At 51.2% G+C, this 26,984-nt stretch overlaps 1 protein-coding gene across 1 annotated transcript in view; it reads right to left on the bottom strand.

Annotated features, from left to right (window-relative positions):
* Positions 1 to 26,984, bottom strand: part of PACS1 (phosphofurin acidic cluster sorting protein 1) — a 62,100-nt gene that overhangs the window by 9,539 nt on the left and 25,577 nt on the right. The window contains exons 2-10 of the mRNA XM_074276262.1: positions 8,942 to 9,029; positions 4,269 to 4,358; positions 2,953 to 3,078; positions 2,483 to 2,627; positions 2,239 to 2,330; positions 2,083 to 2,163; positions 1,596 to 1,655; positions 888 to 1,048; positions 540 to 633 (exon numbers count right to left, since the gene is read on the bottom strand). Coding sequence (XP_074132363.1) covers positions 540 to 633; positions 888 to 1,048; positions 1,596 to 1,655; positions 2,083 to 2,163; positions 2,239 to 2,330; positions 2,483 to 2,627; positions 2,953 to 3,078; positions 4,269 to 4,358; positions 8,942 to 9,029 — 937 coding nt within the window. The remainder of the gene's footprint in view (positions 1 to 539; positions 634 to 887; positions 1,049 to 1,595; positions 1,656 to 2,082; positions 2,164 to 2,238; positions 2,331 to 2,482; positions 2,628 to 2,952; positions 3,079 to 4,268; positions 4,359 to 8,941; positions 9,030 to 26,984) is intronic.

The following is a 26,984-nucleotide window of genomic DNA, read 5'->3' as shown; positions in this document are numbered from 1 at the left end:
AGCTTCCTGACCCAATTCGTTTTTCATTTCCACTTGTAAATGAATGACTCTGAGCAGCCTGTGACCTTTAGCTGGAGAGGGTAACGGGGCACGACGAAGGCACTGAGGATTTGGGGGTGCCCATGGCGCAGACACCCGCCCAGCCAGCGAGGCCCCCAAAAGCTCCTGCCCGCGAGGGCCCGGTCGCCACCTCCCGCACCTCGGCCCCGCTCATTCACCCGCTAAAGATTCCCAGAAAGGAAAGGCTTCCGTCCGCCCTGAGGCCCAGCAGGAACCCGCTCCTCCCCCTGCAGGACCCAGCGCCTGGCACGCAGACCCCCCTGTCCTGTGGCTGCTCACTCAGGGTGCTCCCCCCACTTTCAGCCAGAGCGTTCTCGCCCTTGTCCCAACCACGGCCTCTTGTACGAGAAGTTCTGATGGAAAGAGAGGCTCCTGAGGACCCAAGCCCCAGCCAGAGCCGGGGTAAGTGTGAGCACTGGCCTGCGCCAGAGGGACAAGGCCCCCAGCCCTCCCCCTCCCCACGCCGGGCTCCTGCTCACAGGGCTGCTGGCGTCCTTGCCCAGGCTGCCTTTGCTGTTGAGGCTGCCGATCTCCGTCTGGGAACTGGACTGGGACATCCCCTCAAAGAAGGGCCTACGAGGAAGAGAGAGCGGCGTCACTGAGGGGTCACAAGGGAGGCTTCGGGGCCTCTGCCCACAGGGAAGCTTGCCGGCCAGGGTCCCACACTTGTGCCCCTCAGTCTCCAGGCTGCAAAGGGACACAAAGGGGCCTAAAGGATTCACTTCCAGGACAACAGGACTAAGGGGGATAAGGGCTCCACTTCCAGGAGGCGGGGCCCTCGGCGGGGCCCGGGGGCCGTGGGAGCAGAGCCGGGCAGCAGGACCCACTTGAGCTTGGGCTTGGGGGTGCTCAGGACGCTCTCGGTCTCCTCCATCTCGGGCCCGCTGTCGCTGGGGTTGTACATCTCCAGGCTGTCGTAAAGCTCATCCAGATCCTCTTCCACTTCCCGGATCTGCTCCCGGGACACGTGCTCCAGCCCAAAGCCCACCTACGGACAAAGAGGCCGGGAGTCAAGGCCGCTGCTGCCCTGCCGGGCACGTGGAGGGCACCAGGTGAGGGGGCTCCCTGTCCCTTGGGGCCCAGAGTGTCCTAAGCTGCTGCCCCTCGGGGGGTCCCCTCTAAATTAAGGGGGCCGGACTCGGGGCATGGTGAGGTTGCTGCTCCACCCCATTTCAGAGGAGGAGACTGGGCCAAGCCCTGCCTCTGGACCCAAAGCCCGCACGGAGAGGCCACGGCAATTCTCCGGCAATCACCAGCGCCTTTTCTGCTTACTTTCAGGGAAGCTCCCTAAGCTTTTGGAGGATGCAGGGGTCCTTCCTAAGGGAACAGGGACAAGCGCCCCGAGTCGGGGCCGGGCCAGACAGACGCGTCCCAGAAGTGAGCTGCGGCGGGGAGGGCTGTCTGCGTTCTGATTGGCCAAGGGCTTCCAAGGGAAACCTTTCCGGCTGCGGCTCCTCCTCACGAGCCCTGGTGCGGTGCCATGCCCCTTGCACCTGTGACCCCAGAGGGGTCCCCCCAGACCTGCAGGCACGTACCTCGTCGGAGACCTTGAACCTCTTCAGCAGCGCCACAAACTTCTGCTTGATGTTGGGTTGCTGCAGGGACACAGGGACAAGCGTGGTCAGGGGCCCTCGCAGGCTGGCCGGGCACGAGGGGGTCACAGGCCGCCCCGTGGGGCGGGAGCCCCGGCCGAGGCTCTGGTGCTCCCCGGCTGCTTAGGTGAAGATAACTCCCGGGGGAGGGGGTGCGCTTATCGGCCGGACTTGCCGCGAATGTGGGTCAGAGGCCGAAGAGGACCCGCTCACTTCGGAAGGAAACTTGGGCCCAAAGAGGCTCCCCGCACTGAGCTCCCCGAGCCCCAGGGGCAAGGTCACTTCTGTCTCCGTGTCCCCAGCGCTCAGTCACGGGGGAAAGGGGCACAGGACAGCAAGCCTGGGAGCTCTTGGAGGTGGCGGAGCCCGGCCTCGCCCTGTCCTGGTCCCCGGGGGCCGATCTCGGGGATGGACGGGGGCCCGGTCTCACCCGCGTGATGGCTGAAGCCGAGGTCAGTTTTCTCCGCGTTTTCTTCACTTTACGGAGATCCTCGTCCTCGTAGAACAGGTCCTGCCGGGAGAACAGCGTCACCCCCCGCCCCTCTGCAGGCACCGTGCTGGGGGGAAGGGGGGGAGGGCGCGTTACCTGGCCGTGCAAAGGGTCATCGCTCCCTTCCTGCTCTGATGAGAAGCTCTCTTCCTCCTCCTCCGAGTAGTTGTCGATGTCAGGAGAACGGTCTGGGGGGCGAGTGCTGGCGTGAGGCCGGAGCCGAGCCCCCCGGAGCCCCCGGGCCGGCCCTGCGTCTGAGGGGAGGGGCCCTGAACAGTGGCCCGCCACGGGGTCTGTCTGTACTAGCCTGGGGGGAGGGGCCCCTCTGTGAGCCTCGTACCGGACAGCTTGGACTTGATCCCCTCCTGGTCGATGGGCTGGCTCGACAGCGAGTAGATCTTGATCTCGGCCACGGGGACGGAGACGTCCTTCACGTTGCTGTGCAGGCCGAGCACGAGGGCGCCTTCGCTGGGGTGCTGCATGACCTGGGGGGGTGCACAAGGGGCTCGGGAGAGGGCCCCCCACCCACCACATTCTGACAGCGAGCATCTGCCTGCTCTCAAATACCCGAGCCCGGAACCCGGGACGAGCCCAGAATTTTGGATGAGCCCCGGCCGTGGGATGAGCGTGGAAGCCATGACGAGTCCAGGACCTGGGACAAGCCGGGAAGCCGGGACCGTGCCGAAGGACGACTTAGGGAGCCAGGCTCCTCTCCTCCCTTCACAGAACCCAGAGGCAGAGAAGGAGAGCCGGCCCCTCTGTGCCCCGGCCCAGCCTCCAGCGCTGAGACAGCGCGCCGACCCCGCTCACCTCCGCCATGTTGATCAGCCCCACGGCCAGCGTCTTGTAGCCAAGGATCGTGCGGTTCTTGTAGCGCTTTCTCCTCTGCAGCATGATCTGCAGCTTGTTGGCGTCGCGCTTCAGGAAGTGAGGGTACTGTGTCGGGCGAAGGAGAACCGTGAGACCGAGTGGGCGGGGGAGGGACCCGGGGACTCAGGGAGTGCGCAGCCGGGGAGTTCTGAGCTAGGCAGGGGGCTCCTGGCCCGGGGCTTAAAGTGGAGCAGCGCCAGGAGAGGGAGCTGAGGAGGCCCCCGCCAGCCGAGGTGCGCAGGCTGCGGAAGGAGACGGGCACTTTCTGGACTGGCCAATGGCCGCAAGGAGCTTGTTTTTTTTATCTTTCTTCTCTCCCTCCTGGAAATGGCACAAACAAGTGCCACGGGACTAAGGGATTTCCGTCCAATGAAAGCATTTCTACAAACGTATTTGCCGAGTGGGCTTTCTATTGAAAAGGGCGAGGGAGGGAGAGGGCTGCTTGAGCCGCGTCTTCCTTGGGGGAGGGAAAAGTGACACAGCTGAGAGCCAGCCGAGAAAGGCTGCCGGGAAACGGAATCTGAGGGAGAAGCCAGGAATGGAGCCCATGCTCTGGGGGCTCGGGCCTCTGAGACGTGCCCTCCGGAGTCCCCAGAGACGCAGACCTAGAACGTGACTCTACACGCGCATCCCTGACGCCAAGGCCAGGTGAAACATGGGGTGCCCAAGAGGCACTGAGAAGGGCTGGCCGAGCCCCGGCCGCGGAGACTGGGGGGCCTCCCTGGGCAGAGCTCATGGGGCTGGAAGTTTCAGGAGCCAGAACACCGACAAACTGGAGGCTCCACAGGAGAAGGGAGAAGGGCAGCCTCAAGCACGGGCATGGGCGAGAGGGCCCCGGGGGCAAGCGGAGGCTCGATGTCCAAGAGGGGAGTGGGCTGCCTCCGGAGCGGGGGCTCCCAAGGGCCGAGGCTCACTTGGGAGGCCCGGTCTAAAGGGGACCCTTGCTCAGTGACAAGCCAGACAAGCTGGTTTCTGAGCCTGTTCCAACTCTGAAATTCTGTGAAGGGACAGGAAGGGGGGGATATCATTGGGAGGGGGAGGTTTGTACCTACAAGTGCCCGCCGGGGCGTGATGCAGCCCATCTCCGTCATCACTGATCAAGGCCCTTCACAGAGCCTGGAAACAGTGAACTGGAGACCGGAGCCTCGTAAGAGCTTCCTGAATCTGAGCCGGGGGCTCAGTTTTTTAAAATCTCTGGATCTGCACTATTTCAAAAAGTGTTAAAAAAAAGCCTATTCTGGGAAGGGAGGTCACACCTGGAGGGAGAAGGTCAACTGAAGCTCCGTCTCTGCCAGGCCGCTGGCCGGAAGGAGGATCTCATTGGACCGAAGGATCCTTTTGGAGCCCTGAAAGCAAAGGGAGAAGCTGTTAGAGTCGACACAGAAAGGCCATACTGGAAGTGCATCGGGGCGCAGCGGGAAGCCCGGCTGCAGGCTCCTGTCCAGCAGCGCTCCGAAGGGTCTCACCCCATTCTCAGTATCCCAGCAGGCCCTCAGAGGGAGGAAGACTTCCCTTGCAGCCGCCTTCCCTCACCTAGAAATTAAGCTCCTGGGTGACTCCCAGGGCAGAGGCCGGCTGGGCCCAGGGCCGTCCCCATCTCTTCTTGAGAAGCTTTACCTGGGCTCTTCCCAACCAACGGGCTGCGTCTGGGAAACGCCACTTCCCAGGAGGGCCTGCGGTGGCACCTGAGCCTCAGAACGTCTTTAGCAGCGCCTGGGCAGAGGGGCCGGCCAGTCTGCGGCCAGGGTGTCCACGGGCAGCCGAGCTCACCGTGCCGGTCACACAAGCTGGCGACCCCTGGGAGGAGGCGACAAGGTGGGCCCTGGGGCCCGTGTGCTTGGCAGAAGTTTGTGGGGGCAGGGCATGGGTTAGCTGTCAGGGGTTGGAATCTGAGCCCCATCTGTTCCCCCAGAGAACACGAGGCTGTGCTTCTGTGAGGAGGCTGAGAGGATGTGGGTCAAGGCCCAACAAGCCTAAGCTGCTGTACGACCGGGAAGGATGCCGACGGAGAAAAAGAATGTGTCCTTTGCTGGGAAAAGATGCTCCCATCTCTCAAAATGGGGCTGAAAGGGTTTGGCAGATGGAAGAAGGAACACAAACTCCTCGTGGCCCCCCTGGGACCCCGCCACCCCGATCCCTCTGCTGGGCCTCCGGCCAGAGCCAGTCTTTGACCTGCACAGGTAGCCTGCTTGTCCCCGGTCCACTGCGCCTGGGAGCCCTCTGGGGCCTCCTCCATGTTCGCCAGGCCCCCGTCTTCTCCTCCCGCTCTGTTCCTCCAACTATCCTTACATGGCACCACGGCCCTTCCCTGTCGGACATCCTCAATCCTTCCCAAGCCCTGGTGCCTAGAAGAGCGCCAATGGCAAAGTGGGCAGGAACCCCGGTCACGTCCTTATTTCCAGGGGCCACAGCCCAATCGCATGCCTCAGGCGCGGCCCCGTCCCTCAGCCCGCCAAGGCGCTCTCTGGACTCGGTTTTCCCTCCTGTCTGTCCTTCCATGTCATGGAAGCCAGCCCATCTTCAGGAGACCCCAGGATAATCTCGTCGTCTGGACGCCCATTGCCTCCCTCAGTGGCCCCTCGCCGCAGCCCCAAAGCTGCCCAGTTTGCGGCAGACCCTCCTTCAGCCTAGGACCACCTCGGCACTTCGGTAATAGTAAAATCACAAAAGACTTGACAAGGAAAGAAAACAGAAAACTCCCCCTCCCCTTGACCCCGAAGGCTGTCCATGAGGCGTCTGTCTCTAGCGGGGGCGGTCCCTCAGGGGGAACCACCAGTGCCCCCGGGCGTCAGGGTCCATCCAGGCACACAATCCCTTCTTCAGCAGGGCACAGGGCACCACAGCAGGACTGCATGGCTGGCATTCTATGGGCACGGTCTGTTCTTCATTCCCCATCACTCCCTGCACTCCCAGGAGTGCAGGTGCCCACTCTGCGTGGGCATGCAGGAGGGCTATCAGCAGGCGGGGAAGGCCTCGCCACCGGGCATTCAGTGCAACAGTCCCCGAGCACCTCGAGGCCAGAGCAGTCCCAGAGCTGCCGACACAGCAGCACTTGTGCCCCGGGTGCACGGCGGCCGACGGGGAGCCAGAGCGGGAGGGCCGGTAGACGGCGGGTTCAAACAATTCCAGTCGGGCTAAACTTTACTTAACCGTGCAGAGATCTGCAGCAGCTGCCCAGGTGCCAGAGGAGATGATAAACCACGCTATTCCCAGGATTAATTTTCTCCACTTAATGAGCTGATGGCAGCTTCCCAGCGTCGGGAGGAGCTGGGACTCTGGAGACTGAGACTGCCGGAGCCGAGATCCCCTGATGTTGGGGGAATCCTGCGCTCTCCTCGGGGCGGACGCGTGGCGCACGGAGCCTCCAGAGGACGGCCATGGTGGTCACGAAACTCCACCCTGCCGCAACGTCCACGCCCGCCGGACCCATGGAGAGAGCGCTGAAAACGCTCAGTCACTCTCAGCAGTGCTTCGATCCAAATCAGCGCGCCTCACGTGCCTCCAGCGCAGCGCCTGGTAGGGACAGCTGGTGATCCGTGTTGGGCTTGGAGTCAGTTCCCGAGTTCGAATCCGGCCTCAGACAATCACTAGCTGTGTAACCCTGACAAGTCACTTCCCTGTTTGCCTCAGTTTCCCCATCTGTCAAAGGAGTTGGAGAAGGGAATGGCCAACCCCTCCAGTATCTTTGCCAAGAAAACCCACATGGGGTCATTGAGTCGGACCCATGACTAACAGCCCAACACAATAAGAAGTGGGGACCCCTTTGGCTTCTATTTTGTCCACCACAAAAAGAGCCGCTGCACAAACAGGGGTGACAGCACAGGCCCGGGAGGCCACAGTGACCCTGGGACATTCATGAGCCACCCGGACTTCTCAGCACTCTGATGACCCGACTGAGAGGTCATAAACGGCAATGGCCGAGGCGAGGGCAGCGGGGGACCTACGCTAAGTCACCCGCAAAGCCCCCGAGGAAAAGGCGGCGAGTGAGAGGGCCGCGCCCGTGGGTTCTGCTCCCCCCAAACCTGCAGTGCTCTCCGCAAGGGCCTCTCTGCGTTCCAGGAGGATGCGGGCGGCCGCCCTGGGATGTTCCGGGGATGGACAAAGCTCCTGCCCTCAAAGAGCTACATCCCAACAGGGAAGACAACATGACCCACAGACGCAGAGAAGTCCAGAAAGGGAAGCCAAGGCTGGTGTGGGGTGATCACCTGTAAATGGCGGTCTGTGGAGAGGCCCCTCCAGGCCGGGCCTGGCTCTGAGTCTCTCAACCTACGACCCCCCTCCCCAGCATCCCTCCATCTCCCTGCCCTGTCTTGGGGGCGCGCAGTGGGTTCTCTCATCCACCATATGAAGGGGACCTTGGCCTTGACCCCCTTTCAGAGCGTCTCCCAGCCAGTCTTCAGCTAACCTGCTGACAGGTCCAATTCAGAGCCAAAAAAGGCACCAGCTCCTCCCTGAAGACCTCCAACAGCGAGGAATCTACGTCCTCGAACCCTCAGAGAGGTCGGCTCCACTCCCAGACATCCCCGACTCCCGAACCTCCCGCTCCGGGGCGTTCCTCTGGGGCCAAAGTGTCACCCCCGCTTCCCGGGCAGTCTAAGGGATTCAGCCGGGGCACCCCCTGGCACTGCTCCCTGTCTCCCCTGCTGCCCACTGAAAGCCGTACCCGCTTATTTATGCGGCTAGGGAGGAAACCGCGTATCTGAGCAGCGAGCTAACACCAATCGCCCAAATTCTGATGGCAAAAAAACAGAACCATGAGAAGGAAGGAGCCAGAGACCCTCACTCAGGGACAAGCTGACCTTCGGGGGGGGGGGGGGGGGAGAACCTCCCTCAAGCTTCCAGGGAGCTGAGCCGGACACTGGCCGGTGTCCCTTCCCTTTCTATTCTCCTTCCAAGAGTCTGGAACCAGCGTGTGTCCCTTTAGGTTGGGCCGGGCCGTGACTTTCTCTCCGCCAATCACAAGGGCCACGGCGGGAGGCCTGGGCACGCCCTCCGGGCACTCTGCAAACCCCCAAGTGCGGAGTGAGTTATTCTCTGGGCCGCCCCGGCCTTTCCCTCACCCACTGGGTCTGGGCAGCTGGCTTCTCACTGTGGCTTCCCCTGCTGTCTCCTCAGCTTGTTAGGTTTCCAGCAATGACCCGCCTCCTCTCCCTTCCTCCCTGAGGAGCCTCCTGTCCTGGGCAGACAGAATTCCTTTGCCCTGGCTCCTCTGTAGGAAGTGGGGCAGCCCTCAAGAACCCCGGCGGTCACCTCGTAAATGGCAGCTAGATGGCGCCACAGTGCACAGCATGCTGGGCCAGGGTCAGGAAGAACTGAATTCAAATCCAGCCTGGGACACTAGCTGTGTGAGCCCAGGCAAGTCGCTTCCTCCCGCCTGCCTCAGTTTCCTCCCCCGTAAAACGAGAAGGCGATGTCCACCTACTCCGGGGGTGTGACCCACATGGGGTCACAGAGTCAAGCGTGAATGAACTTTAAAAAGACCTCCCCCCTCCTCGCTCCCGGCCTGACAATTCCAGGGGTCGGGACGTGTCCAGCTCGGCCGCCGTTCAGGCCCCAGCTGTGCATCCGGTCTCTCCCTGCTCAAAGGCTGGGCCCAGGACGCCCATTCCAAGGGAGTGGGCCCAACCTGTTTTCTCCCTTCTTCGTCTTTCTTATTTACAAGGGAGACTCACAGCGACACTGAAAGTTCTTTCTAAGTGGGGCGTCAGGTGCGCCCCCTAACTGGTGCACAAACGGCACCTGCTGTGGCCACGTTCTGCCCCCAGACCCCACCCCCAAAGCAAATCTCTTCCAGCAACACCAGGGCAGAGCTCGGTCACTGGTCACCCACCCGCTCCCTCCCAACCCCGGGGGCCTGAGCAGGGCCAGAAGGGACAGGCCCTGGGGCTGAAGGAGGGTCCCGGAGAGAGGGCGGGCCGCGGCCGCTCACCTGCAGCTTCACCGCGATGACCACCGAGCTCAGGTCTTTGTCCATCTCCTTCAGCATGACGAGCTTCTTCAGGGTCAGGTTGAACAGCCTAGAGGGGACAGAAAGCAGCTTGTCAGAGGGACCGCGAGGGAGGGAGAGCAAGGGCAGCTCTTCTCAGGCCGGGGCCCTGGAGCTCGGGGCTCTGCGGAGCAATCTCTCAGCCCCATGAACTCCGGGTCCTGCGTGTGTGTGGAAGAGGACGCGCCCCCAGCACCCCCAGCCTGGGGGTTCAGACCCACCATAGTTACCGTCCCTCCTGAGCAAAGATGAGCTGACGAAAAGATCTTCCACCGGAAGCCTCGGCCACTGATCAGCACAAAAGGCTTGGGATGAAAAAGGCTCTCTCGCTTTCTTATTTTATGTGTGTGTGTGTGTGTGTGTGTGTGTGTGTGTGTGTGTGTGTGTGTGTGTACTGCAAGACGGCTAATAAGAAAATGATTTGTACGATTTTACACGTGGAACGGATTTCATTTTGCTTTCTCAGTGGGGCAGGGAGGAAATTGGAGCTTGTTTTTAAAAAGAAAAGAAGTTCACAAGAACCGATGCTAAGTGAAGTGAACAGAACCAGGAGATCATCGTACACGCACATGGCTCTGCAGCAATGCGATGACTCAGGTGAGTTCTGATGGTCCCGTGATGAAGAGAGCCAAATACACGCAGAGAAAGAACCATGGGAACTGAGGGGGATCACAACCGCATTCTCCCTTTCTCTGGGCTGTTGTTTTCTTTTTTGGCTGAGGCAATCAGGGTTAAGTGACTTGCCCAGGGTCACACAGCCAGGAAGCGTTAAGTGTCTCAGGCCGGATTTGAACTCGGGTCCTCCTGACTTCAGGGCTGGTGCTCTGACCACTGCGCCCCCTAGCTGCCCCTGGCTGTTTTTTTCCTTCTCTTATGTGAATATTTGAAGACTATGTGACATTACCCGTGGTGGACAATGTGGTGACTCACAGCAATTCCAACAGCGCCAGCCACATGCAGAGAGAGACTGGGGACTGAGTGGGAATCAAGGCCGGTATTCTGTTCTCGCCTGTCGTTGTTTTGTTGTTTGCTTGCTTTTTGATTTCTTGTGTTTGTTCCCATTTTGTGTGCAGCATGACGAGTATGGAAATATGTTTAGAACCGCACGTGTTTAACCTATACTGGATTGCTCACTGCCTTGGGGAGGGGGGGATGGGAGAGAGGGAGAAAGATCTGGAACCCGAGGTTCTGCAAAGGTGAATGCTGAAAACCGTTTTGCACGTATTTGGAAAAATGAAAAAGCATAAGACCCAGCAGATTATCTCTGTCATACAAAGCCCTGGGGACAGACAGCTCTGCCTCCAGTGCAGGCAGCGGCTACCAGGAAGGTGGACCTAGATAGACTTGGGCCAGAGGCTCAGGCAGCTGCCGCTTAACCCCTTCTGGCTTCAGGGGCCAATTTACGAAATGAGACACTTCCACCTGCGCTGGAAGGATCAAGGCCACCTACAAGGAGACAATGGAAGGCAACGAGGGAGCCATCGTCCACTTCTGGCTGCTGGCCCGTTTTGAGAGGGAGCCTTACAAGGATGGTTCTGCCTCAGAATCTCTTGTGTGAGCGTGGAGAGGTGACCCAGGGCTCGCACACCCCGCGGCTCCTGTCCCAGCAGCCCCAGTCTGTATGTCGTGACGCTCACGAAATCCTGCCGTTCTTTCTATCACATCTTAAAAATATTACTAAGCGGAAGATTTCCCCCAACACCTTGGACGGCTTCTCCAGGACGACTGAGCCATTAGGGCTCAACTGTGTTTCCCTCCACGGATGCGGGATCTAATCGAGCCATCTCCCCACCTTTGCCAGGCCTGGTCTAGGAATCCAGATTGGATTAATTCTACAACTAAGTTTCTACTCTACTCCAGGGCTCCTGGGAGCTCTTTTCTCTTTCTCTAGCTCTCCGGCTTGGATTTCAAACGCTTGCTGACTGCGGCAACTTTTTGGCTCTTCTGATCTCCTTGTTATGACAACGAACATCAATTAAGTTTCTGTATAAAATTATAATAGTCTGTGTCTGTATCTTTTCTTCCTTTGGGATCACCCTCAGTAACTTGTACCAATAGGTCAAGCTCGAGCTGTCTTAACTGCACACCATCTCTTTTTTCATTTCTATTCTTCTAGCTTTCAGTTAACTGCTATTCTTCTTTTAATAACCCGGTGGTCTAAGTGTAAACTAAGTGTAAATAGTTAATTCAGGATGGACCTTAATATTAGGAACTATTTCCTATCAAAATAGGCTTATCTCATCTGTCATGTTATTTGGTGTTCACCACGTCCAATATCTACCTACTAATGCTTTTTTAATTTTTATTTTCAGTTCCAAATTATCTCCTTTCCTCCAGCCTCTCCCCCACCCACTGAGAAAGCAAACTGAAATCCAGAAAACATTTCCATTATTAGCCACGTTGCAGAAAGAGAGAGTGAAAAAGTCTGCTCCCATCTGCACTCAGGGTTCATCCATCCCTCCAGAGGAGGGGAGCACTGTGGCTCACTGTACTGAGCGGGGCACCCCGGGCTCTCACGGCTGGTTATCGTTACAACCTAGCTGGACGGCAAGAGGAAAGGGCAGAAAAGCTTTGCCACAAGGGACCGGATGTCCCAGTAATCCAATGGCCAATTCACCTTTTCTTTTTCAAATTTATCACATGAAGTTGACAAACATCGACAAATATTAATGCTTCTTTATATAAAGGACCGAAAATGAGGATTGTCTGTGACCCTTTGAATCCCTGCTTCGTGCCGTCGGGCTCCTTTTTTTAAAGCTCCTTTCTGTTCTGAGCATTCTGCCAGTTCGTGGTTCTCAGTGGCTAAGAGCAGAGCCCCTTCTGAGAAGGAGTGAACCAAACCGGGGGTCCTTCCATGGCTACGCTGCCCCTCCCCCCAAAGCACTAAGGAGGAGTTGGGGAGGACTCTCTGCATCATTGGGAATTCGTTCAGTCCAGTCACTGAGGACTATTTTCAGCTCAACAAGGATGGCAAAACCCAGTGTTTTCCACTCAAGAAGACACTTCTTAATTGGACAAGAAGAACCCAGATTAGAGAGCATTTAAATTATCCCCTCTGAAAGCGGCAGATACTAATAGACTTTCTACCACTTGAATTGGGCACCTTTCCAAAATTACTTAATTACATTTTGTGGCTAATTTCTTAATCCACAGCGGTCCCGTGCAGCTCATTTACCGAGAAGGAAAAGTAACGCGTGTGACCACGCTGAGCCCCGGGTTCTAGAAGCGTGAGGACTGTTCCCAGCCCATCTCAGGGGAAGAGACCCCCAAACCAGAAACTCCCCCTTCTCTCCTCTCCCTGCAGAAACATTCATTTGCATTTCAGATCTGCAGAGTTCTCCCTCCAGAGTGTGGGCTGCTCCACCAGTTTATAAGCCACAAAGATTTAAAATCCCAAATAACCAATGGCACCTCCATAGCCAAGCCCCTGCCCAGATGACCTTGGCAATGTGCTGGGTCAAGGGCACTGGGCTAGAACTGTGCCAGGGCAGGATTACTTTCTCTAAAGGCAGGGAAACAGCCTCAGGAAGGGGAAGGCCTTATCTGAACCAGAGTATTGCTGAAAAAAGGGGCTGAGTTCTGTTTTAAGCCTTCACCCTTGAAACTCATCTAAAGCAAAGACCCGTGGGTAGCAGATGACAGCAGGCATCTCTGCGGCCCTCCACTTAAAATAATGTGACATAAGAGCACGCAGGTGGTTGGTTTAGAGACAGTGTGGTCCAGGGGAGAGAGCCCTGAGACCAGAGCGTGGGGAGGGCAGGGGGCATCCAAGACTCTCCAAGGCCCTGTGATCATCATGGCGGCCTCAAGACTCCCAGAGGAACTCTGCCCGCTGCCTCTGGCTTTTCCTCTCTCTGGGCCTCTTAAATGAAGTGGAAATATTGAAACAGAGCTACTACGCTGATTCCATCTTGTGAATCAATTCTGGAGTTTGCTCAATTCCCTTTCTATTCAATTATGGGACCAGTCTGATTTCTGTCTTGTGAGAAAAACTTGATTCAATTATGGGGATTGTGATGTCATTTGTTGCATCGTTTGAAGCGAGCCCTGGGTGGCTGGGAAGCTGGACCAGCTCTCCCTGCTGCTCAGAGGCCGTTAGCTCAGGACTCTGCTTATATGCCGGCCAGAAACCCGATTAAAGACTGTTGCAAGGACTTTTCTCCCAGTTACCCAGCCCAGGCCCCCCTGGGTATTATCTGAAAACCAGGCCCGGGCTGGCTAATTGGTCACTGTTTCCATGGTCCTTTGACTGTTTCTAGATATTTGAGGAGCAGTGGGACACCTCTTTTTCTGATTTCAGAGAATTAAACCTGTTTGCTCTCCCCCTCTCAAGTTAGAAAGCCCCCAAGAAGAAATCAGATGAGCTACGCTTTTATCCAGCTGTTTCTCTTCATGCGTAAACACCTGTCCCCGTAGTCAGGGTCCAGTGCCAGCTGAGGGGGCCCTACTGACCGATCTGTTTGGCAGCTGGCACAGGTGCATTATTAAACTGGAGCCTGGGAGCCCCAAGCGCTGTTTTCTGTCATTTCAATGGTCAGGCTGGAAGACTGCTACAGGTTCTCCCAGCTCTATCCAGGGTTTTCCGAGTACCATGCAAATCAAGTTCGGGGCCAACAAGAAAAGCAGCTCTCCCTCCCGGGACCTGCCAAAGCCATGCCTGGCCTGGCGTCCCGGGTCCTGAGACAGAAGTTATTTTACTTCTGTTACACATGGAGTGTGGCGCTGCCCGACCAAGGCAACCCGGAGCTGATTTCTCCAACCATCCGTTTAAACGATCCTGTCTGTAAGAACTCTGTCCGGGGCCTCTTAAAAGACATCTATGAACTCTAAAAAGGGCCAGTCAAAGCCAGGAAGGGAGAGGCCCCGGAAGCTCACTCTGTTTGTTTGTAGAAACAAACCCAGTCAGAATGTTTTGTTCTTGCCCTAAAAAGCCCTTATCAGCTCATTAGGGCCTTGTCCAGTCACCTCTGGCCCACACGCGAACGTGGACCTGACAGATGAAATCATGAGCTGTCTGGAGGTGATCAGGAGGACAGGGAGACCAGGGCTGGACAGGAGAAAAGCCCGGAGCATGGAGACAGATGTGGGGAGCGGCGCCAGAGGGACAGAGGAGGGAGCCTGGACAGCCAGACAGAGGGACTGATGCAGGGTCCGAGCAGACACAGGGCAGAGGCAGCTACTGCAATCTCGGTCTGGGCGGAGGGCCACTGTGAGGGGCCCTCACCAAAGAGGCGGCTATGAGGGGCGGGCAAGAGCCGGAGCTGAGCCTGGGACGCCCCCAGTCCTAAATGTGCCACAGGAGCTGAGTGCTCCTCAGAGTCCTCCACACAGAGCTGAACTCAGGGCAGAGGATGGGACCCTGGGAGCCGGGGCCCAAGACCGGGGGAGAGCAGAGGAGTGGCTGAGGACCCAAAAGCATCTCCTGGAGAAGCCTGGGGAGACGGCAGTGACCAGGCCCCCGGGAGCGGAGGGGCCCATGCCATGGGGCAATTCACCATCCTTCCCAATAAGAGCCATGGGCAGGAAAAATGGTGGCCAAGGCCCTCCTGAGCGCTCACCCAAGCCAGCTTCCAAGAAACGAAGCAACAGGAGACCTGAACTCAAAGGGGGCGGGTGCAAACACCTGCTGGGTGATGGTGGATAATCAAGGCAAGCATTTATAGAGCACTGATAAGTTAGTAAGTTATGGTATATGAATGCAATGGAATATTGTTGTTCTTTAAGAAACGACCAGCAGGAGGAATACAGAGAGGCCTGGAGAGACTGACAGGAACTGATGCTGAGGGAAGTGAGCAGAACCAGGAGATCCTTGTTTTTTATTTTGTATTTTTTTTAATAAAGCTTTTTATTTTCAAAACCTTTGCACAGATAATTTGACAACATTGACCCCTGCATAGCCTTGTATTTCAGATTTTCCCTTCTTCCCCCCACCGCCTCCCTTAGATGGTAAGCAATTCAATGTATGTTAAACATGTTAAACTATATGTTAAATCCAATATGTGTAAACATTTATACAATTCTCTTGTTGCACAAGAAAAATCACATGAAAAAGGAAAGTAAATGAGTAAGAAAACAAAATGAAGGCGAACAACATCAAAAAGAGTAAGAATGCCGTGTTGTGGTCCACACTCAGCTCCCCCAGGCCTCTCTCTGGGAGCAGATGGCGCTCTTCCTCACAAGACCATGGAACTGGCCTGAATCATGTCATTGTTGAGGAAAGTCGCGTCCGTCAGAATCGATCATCATATAGTCTTGCTGTTGCCGTGTACAATGATCCCAGGAGTAACAATGAGATTATGTGGTGGCCAACTCTGATGGACGTGGCTTTCTTCAACAGTGAGATGATTCAGATCAATTCCAGGGGACTTGTGATGGAGAGAGCCATCTGCATTTAGAGAGAGGCCTGTGGGAACTGAGTGTGGACCACAACGTAGCATTCTCACTCTTTTCTCTGTTGTTTGCTTCTTTTTCTTTCCTTTCTCAGTGTTTTCTTTTTTGAAATGATTTTTCTTATTCCGCATAATGAACATGGAAATAGATACAGAAGAATTGCACTTGTTTAACATATACTGGATTGCTGGTTGCCTGGGGAAGGGGGTGGAGGAAAGGAGATAGAAACAATTTGGAACATAAGGTTTTGCAAAGGCAAATGTTGAAAACTATGCCTATATTTTAAAAATAAAATGCTATTATTAAATACATAAATATATACATGTGAAATACATATATATATATGTATATATATATATATACATATATATATATGATAAAAGAGCACAAACCAGGAGAACAGTGACTATACCTTTCATGAGATCACACCACCTTGGAAGCACTGAAAACATGCTGAGCCCCAGAACTAGCTATGAAAACAGTAGCACCCAAAAGCCTGAAGCTTAAGACAGCGTCTCACTAACCTGATGTGCAGAAGCCAACTTTAACATAAAGTTCAATTTCTGATGCATTGTTGGTGGAGTTGTGAACAAATCCAACCATTCTGGAGAGCAATCTGGAATTATGCCCAAAAAGTTATCAATCAAACTGGGCATCCCCTTTGATCCAGCAGTGCTACTACTGGGCTTATATCCCAAGGAAATAGTACAGAAGGGAAAGGGACCTGTATGTGCCAAAATGTTTGTGGCAGCTCTTTTCGTAGTGGCTAGAAACTGGAAGATGAATGGATGTCCATCAACTGGAGAATGGTTGGGTAAATTGTGGTATATGAAGGTTATGGAATATTACTGCTCTGTAAGAAATGACCAGCAGGAGGAATACAGAAAGGCTTGGAGAGATTTACAGGAACTGATGCTGAGTGAAACAATAATACTGTATGAGGATGTATTCTGATGGAAGTGGATATCTTTGATAAAGAGATCTAATTCAGTTCCAATTGATCACTGATGGACAGAATCCGCTACACCCAGAAAAGGAACACGGGGATATGAGTGTAAACTGTTTGCACTACTATCTTTCTTCCAGGTTATTTTTACCTTCTGAATCCAATTCTTCCTGTGCAACAAGAGAATTGTTCAGTTCTACACACATATATTGTTATCTAGGATATATTATAACATATTTAACATGTATGAGACTGCCTGCCATCTAGGGGAGGGGGTGGAGGGAGGGAAGGGAAGTGCAAGGGATAATGTTGTTATAAAAAAAAAAACAACTACCCATGCATATGTACTGTCAATAAAAAGGTATAATAAAAATAAATAAATAAATAAATAAAGTTCAATGTCAAGAATCAGACGGCAGAAAATGAACAAACAATGAAAAAATAACAATCATAAAAAGCTATTATGATGGCAGGGAAAACCAAAACACAAACTCAGAAGGAGCCAACAAGGTGAAAACAGCTACCACCAAAGAAAAATGCTAATTGCAACCAAGCCCAATACATTCCTATAAAATGTTAAAGAAAAAAAGACAAAAAATTGTAGAGGAAAGATTGGAAAAATAAATGAATGATGCAAAAAAAAAATTACAAAAAGAGAAAACAACTTGGTAAAAGAAACACAAAAAATGCTCTCAAGAAAAGGACTCTTTAAAAAGGCAGAAAAGGCCAAATGGAAAAAAGAAGTATGAAAATTCCCTGAAGAATTCATAAAAAGCACAATTAGCCAAATGAAAAATAACCTACAAAACCTTACTGAAGAAAATAATTCCTTGAACATTAGAATTGGGCAAGTGGAAATTAACAACTCTGTAAAGAACAAAAAAACAAAGACAAAAAAACATATTAAAAATATGAAATATTTCATCAGAAAAACAACTGATTTGGAAAATACACTGAGGAGAGATAATTTTGAAATTACTGAACTACCTGAAAGCTACGATCAAAAATAGTCTAGACATATTTCAAGAAATTATAAAGCAAAACTACATTCTAGATTCAGAGGGCAAAAAAAAATTTTTTAATCAATCCATCATCTTTTAAAAGAGATTCCAAAATGAAAACTCCCAAGAATATTTTCTCCCTCACTTAATGTATTTTTTTTTCAATTATGTTAAAATAATGTTCAACATTCACTTTTGTAAGATTTGGAGTTCCAATTTTTTTCCTCTCCAAAACAGGGAAAATTTGTAGTCAAATTCCAGGACTCCCATATAAAGGAGAAAATACTGCAAGCAGCCAGAAAAAAACAATACAAATACCAAGGAGCCACAGTCAGGATCACAAAAGATTTTAGCAGCTATCACTCTAAAGAATCAGAGTACTTGGAATATGATATTCTGGAAGGCAAAGAAGCTAGGATTATAATCGAGAAAAACCTACCCAGAACATGTTATTTTTTTAAAATTAATTTTATAATTATAAAATTTTTTGACAGTACATATGCATAGGTAATTTTTTACAACATTATCCCTTGTACTCCCTTCTGTTCCAAATTTTTCCCCTCCTTCCCTCCACCCCCTCCCAGGGCATGTTATTAAATAAAGGATTTTCCTGAAGAAAAGACCAGAGTCTACTAGAAAATCTGACATTCAAACACAAGACACAAGAGAAGAATAAAAAGGTAAAGAAAAAGAAATCATAGAAAACTTAATAAAGCTAAATTGTTTATATTTCTTTAAGGGAAGATGATACATGAAACTCCCAAGAACTTTATCATCACTAAGTTATAAGGAATTTACATAAACAGAGGGCATGGGTGTGAGTGGATTATATTGGGAAGATCTAAAAAGAAAGGGACAAGAAAGAGGTAGAATGGGGAAAATTATCTCATAAAAAGAAGTGTACAAGGAAGAACTTTTACAATGGAGGAAGAGATGAGGCAATGCTTAAACTCCACTCATGAGAACTGGACAAAAAGGGAAGAATAGCTACATAGATAGATAGATTAATAATACATTCAGTCAAATATAGAAGTTTATCTTATCCAATATGGAAAGAAGAGGGGAAAGGAATTAATAAAGAAAGGGGGGGGGGAATGACAAAAGGGAGAGTAGATTAAAGGAGGCAGTAGTCAGACACAAAACAGACTTTTTTTTTAGAAGGGACAGGATAAAAAAAAAAAAAGAGAAAAAAAGATAAACAAAAGGAAATAAGATGGCAGGACAAAATCGTAACTGTGAATGTGAATGGAATGAGCTCACTATAGTTTGGAAGCGGAGACCAGAATGGATTAGAAACCAGAACCCATAATGTTTTTTTACAAGAAAAATAGAGTTAAAGGTGATGCAACAGTATCGATTATGTTTCAGCTGAAGTAAAGAAGAAAGAAAAAAAAAAAAAGGCAGGGTAGCAATTATGATCTCGAACAAAGTAAGAGCAAAATTAAAGTTAATTAAAAGAAATAACCAGGCAGACTATATCTTGATAAAAGGCATAATAGGCAATAAAGTAATATCAGAATCTGATAAAGGCCTCTTTTCTCAAACACAGGGCACCAAGTCAAATTTATTATTAACAAAACCAAACAGCCATTGCCCAATTGATAAATGGTCAAGGAATACTAACAGGCAATTTTCAGAATAAGAAATCAAAACTATCTGTAGTCATATGAAAAAGTGTAATAAATCACTACTGATTGGAGAAATGCATATTAAAACACTTCTGAGGTTATCACCTCTCACCTATCACAAATGAAAAATGCTAAAAGGGAAATCAGGGACACTGGTGCACTACTGATGGAGTTGTAAACTAGTCCAAACATTCTGGAAAACAATTTGGAACTATGGCGAAAGGACTATGAAAAGTGGTAGGTACCTTTTACCCAACAATCACCACTACTAGGTCTATACCACAAAGAGACCGCTGAAAAAGTAAGAAGACTCATATGTACAAAAATAACTATAGCGCCTCTTTTTGTGGTGGCAAAGAATTGGAAACTGAGGGAATGTCCATCATTTAGGGAATGGCTGAACAAGCTGGGCCATCTGTCTGGACTGGAATAATACTGAGAAATGAATGAGAAATGAAGAGGGCATTAGTTTCAGAAAAACACAGGAAGATCTAGATGAACTGATAAAATAAAGAGAACTAGGAGATCATTGTGCGTGGTAATGACACTGTAAAAATGATCAATTTGAGACAAAGGCTTGGCTACGCTGATCAATACGGCCATCGAAGACAATTCCAACTTCTCATGAGGAAAAAATGCTTTTTGTCTACTTCCAGAGGAAAAAACCAGTGAACTCTGAGTGCAAAGTACAGTTTTCTTACTTTCTTTTTCTTGCTTTTTTGAAATATTGAAATGTGTTTTGCATGATTTCACATGTATAAATTGGTAATATTATTTTCCTTCTCAAAGTGGGTGAGAGAGAAAATTTGGAAGTCAAGTTTTTAAAAAGAATGCTTAATAACTTTTTAAAAGAAAGAAATCTAAATTATACGAGTAAGGCTGTGAAATAACTGCCCAGTAAAACTGTAGCCCCCATCTCCAAAGAGATGTTTCAATACCCCCAGATCTGTGACTGTGTAAGTATGTATTGTGGGCGGGGGGACAGGATGAGAAGGGATGGGAAGAAGGGAGTAGACAGACTGAGAATTTATATTTATAATAATAGCTTTTTATTTTTCAAAATACATGCAAAGACTGTTTTCAACATTTAGCCTTGCAACATCTTGTGTTGCAAATTTTTCTCCCTCCCTTCCTTCCATGCTCTTCCCCTAAACAACAGGTAATGCAATATAGGTTAAATATGAGCAAGGTTTCTAAACATATTTCCACATTTATCATGCATTCCTTCCTTATCAAAAGGGGGGAAAAAAAGGAGAAAGAAAAAAACAAGCAAACAACAAAAAAGGTAAAATAACCATGCTGTGATTCACACTGGGTCCCACAGTCTCTCTCTGGGGGTAGACGGCTCTCTCCATCACCAGACCACTGGAACTGCCCAGAATCACTTCGGGGTTGAGAAGAGCCACATCCATATGATATGATCATCATATAATCTTGCTGCCCTGTACCATGATCCCCTGGTTCTGCTCATTTCCCTAGGCATCAGTTTCTGTAAATCTCCCCAGGCCGCTCTGAAATCAGTTCCTCCAGAAATAGTTTCTTATCTATGAATCATATTCTAATTAACCACTTAGTATGTGCCCGGCCGGAACTATCCAGAGGAATCCAGCACAAACTAAAGGGAAGGCAGTCTTGGCCCAGGGAAGGGGAGAAGTCCGGTGTCTCCTGGGCTGGTCAGGATCCGAAGGGGGCATGAGCCTGGGATGGCTGGCTGTACTCGGAGAAACGCAGAGGGGACAGGTGGGCTACGACTGCCTTCCTCACACCCTCTCGCTGGAAGCTACGTGTTCAGCTACGGAGATGGTAATTTGGGAGGGACGATGCCACATTGAGGAGTGTCCAGGAGAGCCACAAGCATGTCACGTGAAGGCTGGCAGAAGGCCAGGAAAAGAAGGCTGGGGCCCCCAAAGACCCCTGATCACTGCTTTCCAGCATCTGAAGGACAATCTGACTGGAGAACAGGAATCATCTCCGAAGATAGCAATGCCCCCTTCCCCCCCCCCCAGTCCCCAGCAGGGCTCAGCAGGAGCATCCTTCCCTGTATTCTGGAGGGGATTCCCCTGCAGGCTCGGCTTGGACTCGCTGGCCAATGGGGTTTCTGGAGAAATCTGGGATTCTTCACTCTGCCTTAGTGGAAAGCGTTTCCATGCCCCAAACAGCTTTCCTCCTTGTGGTCCCCAAATGCACCAGTCAGGGCTCCTCGCGGCCAGCCGCTGTCCCCGACAGCTCACTTTTAGGCCAGCAGATGCTTGTTTGGACTTTAAGGCTGGGATTTTGAGGGAAGCATGAAATCGGGGCAGAGGCGGCTCAGTGGAGAGTCATAGCCTGAGAGGCAGCGAGACCAGAACTCAAAGCCAGCCTTTGACACTTACTAGTTATGCGACTCTGGGCAAGTCCCTTAACCCAGACTGCCTTGCCAAAAAGAAATAAAGACTAAAAACCCAAGTCACCCAATTACGGAAATTTCCCCATCACTACAGTGCAGGATACTTGTTTCATTTAAGCTCTGATTAAAACTAGATTCTGATCATCTAAAAGTTGTTACTAAAAATGATATTGGTGAATGGGGTTGGGTCCTGTCAGATTAAAGGCAGCTTTTATTTCTGGGCTGGGCTTTACCCAAATGAGTAAATACTTTCATTTCCTGAGGCTCAGGCAGATACTGTAGATGAATCACAACAAAAACAGAAAGGCCAAGATTCACCAGGAAACTGGTCTCAACAAAGTTTCTTAACTATGCCATTTAATGAATAAAGATAATTCCCAGCTCTAGTTTCCCCCCACCCCCAGCTTTATTATTCCTGGGGATGAGTCGGAGATTGCTCCCAAGAATTAGATGGGTCGGTCTGGAGCAGATTGCTGACAACTTTCTCTAATAAGCGATTTGAGGAGCTTCTAAAGAAAACCCAGCAAGCACCAGGACCCAAGTTCACTGACAGGAAGTTAAATGCCCCCCGGTGGATCAGGGGAGCCCGGTGATATAAATCCAGTGGATTTAAACAAAGCGTCAGACATTTCCCAGGATCCCTTTGTGAATAAGAACGGCTCAGCGTGACAGAACAGAGAGGTTAACAGTTGGCAGAACAATCTTATCTCCAGGGTCCACAAGATGGAGGTGGGAGAGTGGGCTTCTGGGCTTCTGCCCACTGTCCATGATGTAGGGGAAGACTCTGCTTGTTAGTCTACATAGGGCAAAACTGAAAAGGGTAGAAAATTCACAGACAACAGAACGAGAATGAAGCAACTTCAACCTCAATGGGCCATGCTATTTTGTGTTAAACAAAAAGCTGATGGTCACCAAAACCTTCGATTTTGGTTCTAAAACATCACCAGTACAAGTACAGATGGGAAAAACCTGGACTTGGGAGTTATACACATGGGAAACTTTGGGGAGGTTAGTCAGCCAATAAGGATTTATTAAACCCTGACCACACTTAGCCAGGCACAGTGCCAAGTGCTCAGGATAAAAAGAGACAAAAACCAGGAACTAAGGGATATATTCCAGTGTGAGAAACAACACATACAAGGGAGAGGGAGGGCCCTGGGGAAAAGATCTCCACGAGAGGCAGCACTGAGCTGAGTCTTGTTTTCAAAAATTTTCAAATTAACAAAATTTTCTCTTAGTAAATTAATAATTAAACAAATAATTTTATAAGACAATCTTTCCAACATTCTGCATCAATAAAGAAACTTTATGTCCTATGAAAGGGGCCTTACTGAAATCAAATTTCTTTGTAGATACAAAAATCCTAGTTCTTAGTGAAACTGTCACCCCCAAACGGGTGGAACGTTGGCCCAGTGTCTACTGGAGAGACCCCAGGTTCTTGGCGAGTCGCAGAAAGTCACCCCGGGCCAGGGAGACACCAGCATCTGCAGCAACCACTCAGGCTGGCGGATGGACTGACGGCGGAGAGCAGGAGGGAGAAAAAGGCTCTGGCCCAAGCTCTGCCCCTGGGCTGATTCAGCGATCCCCCTGGGTCCCATCCTGCCACCCAAAGGACACAAGAGAAACCCAGAGTAAAACTGTTGCCTCAGATACACTGCCAGACACCAATGCGCAGTGACTCTGCCAGTCTAAAATTTGGGGGTATTTCTCCAATTCTTGACGAACTGTATGTACCCTCCCCCCTCCCCAAACTTGCTGGGTTTCTTTTATTAGTTCTTCCCAACTCTCCCACACAGCCAGCACCCCCGTGTCACCACCAGGGAATCGGAGGCCCAGGAGAAATGTGCAGTGAGTCAGCGCAGGCGGTCTGGGCGCGAAGGGAATCGGCAGCCACCTGGAAAAGCTGCTGAGCTCGCCACATTTCTCTGCGTCTCCTCCCCACCTGAAGGAAGTTTCAGGGCTAAAAAGGCCTGGGCATTGGGGAGAAAGTTACCTGTCCGAGTACAGACAGGAAGAGACTGGGCTGCTGCCAACAGCTCGGGATGCCCAGAGTGCCAGCAGCAGGGAAGGGGTGGCAGTTGCTTTCTCAAGAATAAGTGCGGTCAAAGAGAGAACCTCGAGCTCCATCCTGGGGGGTGAACTTCCTCCCCACAGGGTCTTCCCCCAGGCTCCCCAATTTTGAGCCCAGCCCAGCCCAGCCTGCACTAAAACATTAGAATAAAGCATTTCTTTACAACAAAAAGCAAAGGATTTCAAGGATAAGTAGGATGGAAATAATCCCAAAGTCTTCTTATTTGGATTTTAAGAGCTACGGCTCTTTTTAGTTCCAGAACTGTCTTTTAGAAGAAGCCCAACCTTCTCACATGGCTCAGTCCCAATAATTATCGGTCTGCCATCAGCGGATAATCGGCGACCATGAAGCTAATGAACAAAGAGTGGGACGGTTATTCTCGAGGGGACGGAGCCCACTTTGTAAAGGCCAGAATACAGCATTCTGCTTCCCTCCCCAGCCGTGTCCCTATCACACCACGGCACAGTCAGAAAACCACCCAAAAGCACATACATCATCTACCTGGAAAAAGAAAACTGCTAACTCCTGGCTCCCCGAGTCCAGGAGGGACCGGGACAGACAGCTGGAGTGCTGTGGTCAGACAGGAATTTCTCCTCTTTCACCCAGGTTGCATTGGTATCCAAAAATGCTTTTTAAAAAATATCCCTACGAAAACCTAGAGCATTCTGGGTCAGTGTCCTGTGGAATGGGTTCTCCAAGAGAAGTCCAGGGACCTCGGTGAGCTCCAATACCTTTCCAGGGACCTATGAGACCAAAATCACTTTCACAATAGCACAAGGACACTTTAATTGCTAATTTACAACAGCTCTTTAGGAGGGCCACGTTAATTTTTAGGAGTGTAAAGGAAGACCTAAAACCAAAAAGTCAAAGAAGTGTTTCTCCCTGGAAAAAATGGGAAGAGCTCCCTCAGCATCATGGAAAGGAATAGGTGCCGAGGTCTGTGTCAGTAACCACTCTCGGGGCCAGCTCTGGCCTCCGGGCCTGCTGCATCAGGAACAAATTTCCCCGTATGATGTGTTCTTGCACATGTGGGAAACCAGGAACCGAGGCCAGGCTCAGAGGTGAGGATAGGGTCCTGGTGGACACTGAGGCTGTAATCACCCAGAGGCTGGAGTGCCCGGTTCTCTCTAAAGCAACAACAAACCAAGCTGCCGCTGTCAGGGAGGGAATGGCTGAATAGCCGGAGCCATTGTGGCTGGCTCTAATCACCCATCAATCCACCAGCATTTATGAGCGGTCTCCCATGTGCTGACCACCCACCCCTTCCTTTCTGGCAGGAGAGGCGGAGCCCAAGCTTCCCCTGAAACTGAAGGAAGGCTGGGAGGATGGTCAGGCAAAGGCAGCAGGGCCGGCCGGGGGAGCCGTGCAGGAGGACTGAGGGGGCGGGACAACGGCCCGGCGTCAGGCTGGGAAGGCAAGGAGAGAAGGCCTTGGAGTGTCCTTGGGGAGGACCTTGGCACGAGGACATTAGAAGGAGCTCTAGAAGTAATCTAGTCCAAAGGCCTGTTCCTGGCGGCCTTAGAACAAGAGGGTAGGCACCCAAATGTGCCCCCCCCCCCCGGAGGGTTTAAGTCAGGACTACTAAAGCTAAGCGGGCTACCACACGGCTGTTTAACTTGCATGTTAGGGTGGAAAGAGGCCGGGAGCTCCTTGTAGAGGAAACATCAGCACGCTCCTCCGCCAGCCCCCGACCGGAGCTTCCCAGCAGGGGAGCAAGGAGGCCCAGGGGAGAGGGGGTCCCTTCCTGACTGCCCAGCAGCTGGAGCAGAGCCGGGGGTGGAGGCAGGGGCAGCACCCTAGTGGACCCCGGCTGGCAGGTCAGCAGGATGTGAAGCCAGTGAAAACCAGAATACGATCTCATTTGTCACTGAGGCAGCCGGGGAGGCCGGGGACCAAGCACGGGGCTGGCTCGCAAGAAGACCAGGATTCGAAGCTGGCGTGCACTAGCAGCATGACCCTGTTCCGTACCTCAGCTTCCCCATCTGTAAAACGCAGACACGCTGAAAGAACCGTGATAGTAACAGCCAGCCTTGTAGAGGGCTCCAAGCTCTTGCAGCGCGAGGTGAGGGCTGTTGTCTGCATTTGACAAAGCTGAGGCAGAGGTTCCGTCCTGGATCTTCAAGGTCCAACGTCTGAGCCATTGCTCAGACCCAGATGGCATTGAATAAATTCTTGAGTCCTCTCCTCCGTGGTCCAGAGAAAGCTCCTTCTCACCCGTCTCAAAGCCCTTTGTGGCTGCATGTAGTAGCAAGGAACTGGACACGGAGTGGCTGCCCAGCAACTGGGGAATGGCTGAATAAGTAAGGGGGCATAGATGTGATGGAATATTATTGTTCTGTAAGAAATGACCAGCAGGATGATGTCCTGGAGAGACTGACAGGAACTGATGCTGAGGGAAGTGAGCAGGACCAGGAGCTCATTGTACACGGCAACAAGACTATACAAAGATCAATTCTGATGAATGTGACTCTTTCCAAAAATGAGATGATTGAGGCCATTTCCAATGATCTCGTGACAAAGCGCCATCTACACTAGAGAGAGGATTGTGGGAACTGAATCACAACACAGCATCCTCACTCTTTTTGATGTTGTTCACTTGCATTTTGTTTTCTTACTCATTTATTTTGATTTTTCTTGTGCAGCAAGCTCACTGTATAAATGTTTACACATATTGGATTTAACATATATTTTAACGTGTATAACATAGCTTGCCATCTGGGGAGGGGGTGGGGGGAAGGAGGGGAAAATCTGAAACACAAGGCTAGGCAAGGATCAATGTGTATCTGTTTTGAAAATAAAAAGCTTTAAAAACAAAAAAGAAAAAGGAAGAAAGAAAAGAAAAGATCAGCAGGATGATTTCAGAAAGGCCTGGGGAAACTTACAGGAACCGATGCTGACTCAAGTGACAGAACCAGGAGATCACGGTGCACGGCTCCAAGAAGATTATGTGGTGATTCATTCTGATGGACGCGGCTCTTCTCAACAACGAGGTGATTCAGGGAAATTCCGACAGGCTTGTAATGGAAAAAGCCATCCCCGTACAGGGAGAGAACTATGCAGACTCAACGTGGATCAAAGCAGAGTAAGTTTCCCCCTCTGTTGCTGTTTCTTTGCTTGGGATTTTTTTTTTCCTGTTTTTTTTTTCTCTCTTTTGATCAGATTTTTCTTGCGCAACATGACAAATAGAGAAATATGCATGTTTAACCTGTATTGGACTGCTTGCCATCTTAGGTAGGGGGGAGAGAGGGAGAAAAGTTGGAACAGAAGGTTTTGCGAAGGTGAATGTTGAAAACTACCTTTGCATGCATTTGGAAAAATAAGATGGTGTCTAGAAAAACAAAAAGCAGTACAAAAAAAGCAAACCAACAAGCAAAGGAAGGTGCTTGGATGATGCACCAAAGGAACCTCCGTCAGGATTGGAGCCCTCCCTCTTCCGAAGCAGCTCCCCCGGCATGTTCTCAGTGACTGATCTGCTTGAAAGCCTCTACTCTCACCTGACTCTCCTGCCAGCGAACAGAACACAGGTTATTCCTGAAACAACAATCGTCAGCTAGGAGGGAAGAG

Source organism: Sminthopsis crassicaudata, chromosome 6 (genome assembly GCF_048593235.1).
Source record: "Sminthopsis crassicaudata isolate SCR6 chromosome 6, ASM4859323v1, whole genome shotgun sequence".
In the NCBI taxonomy this organism is placed as follows: domain Eukaryota; kingdom Metazoa; phylum Chordata; class Mammalia; order Dasyuromorphia; family Dasyuridae; genus Sminthopsis; species Sminthopsis crassicaudata.
The sequence above is the reverse complement of the archived record's forward strand: the minus strand, read 5'-3'. Positions and strand labels throughout refer to the sequence as shown.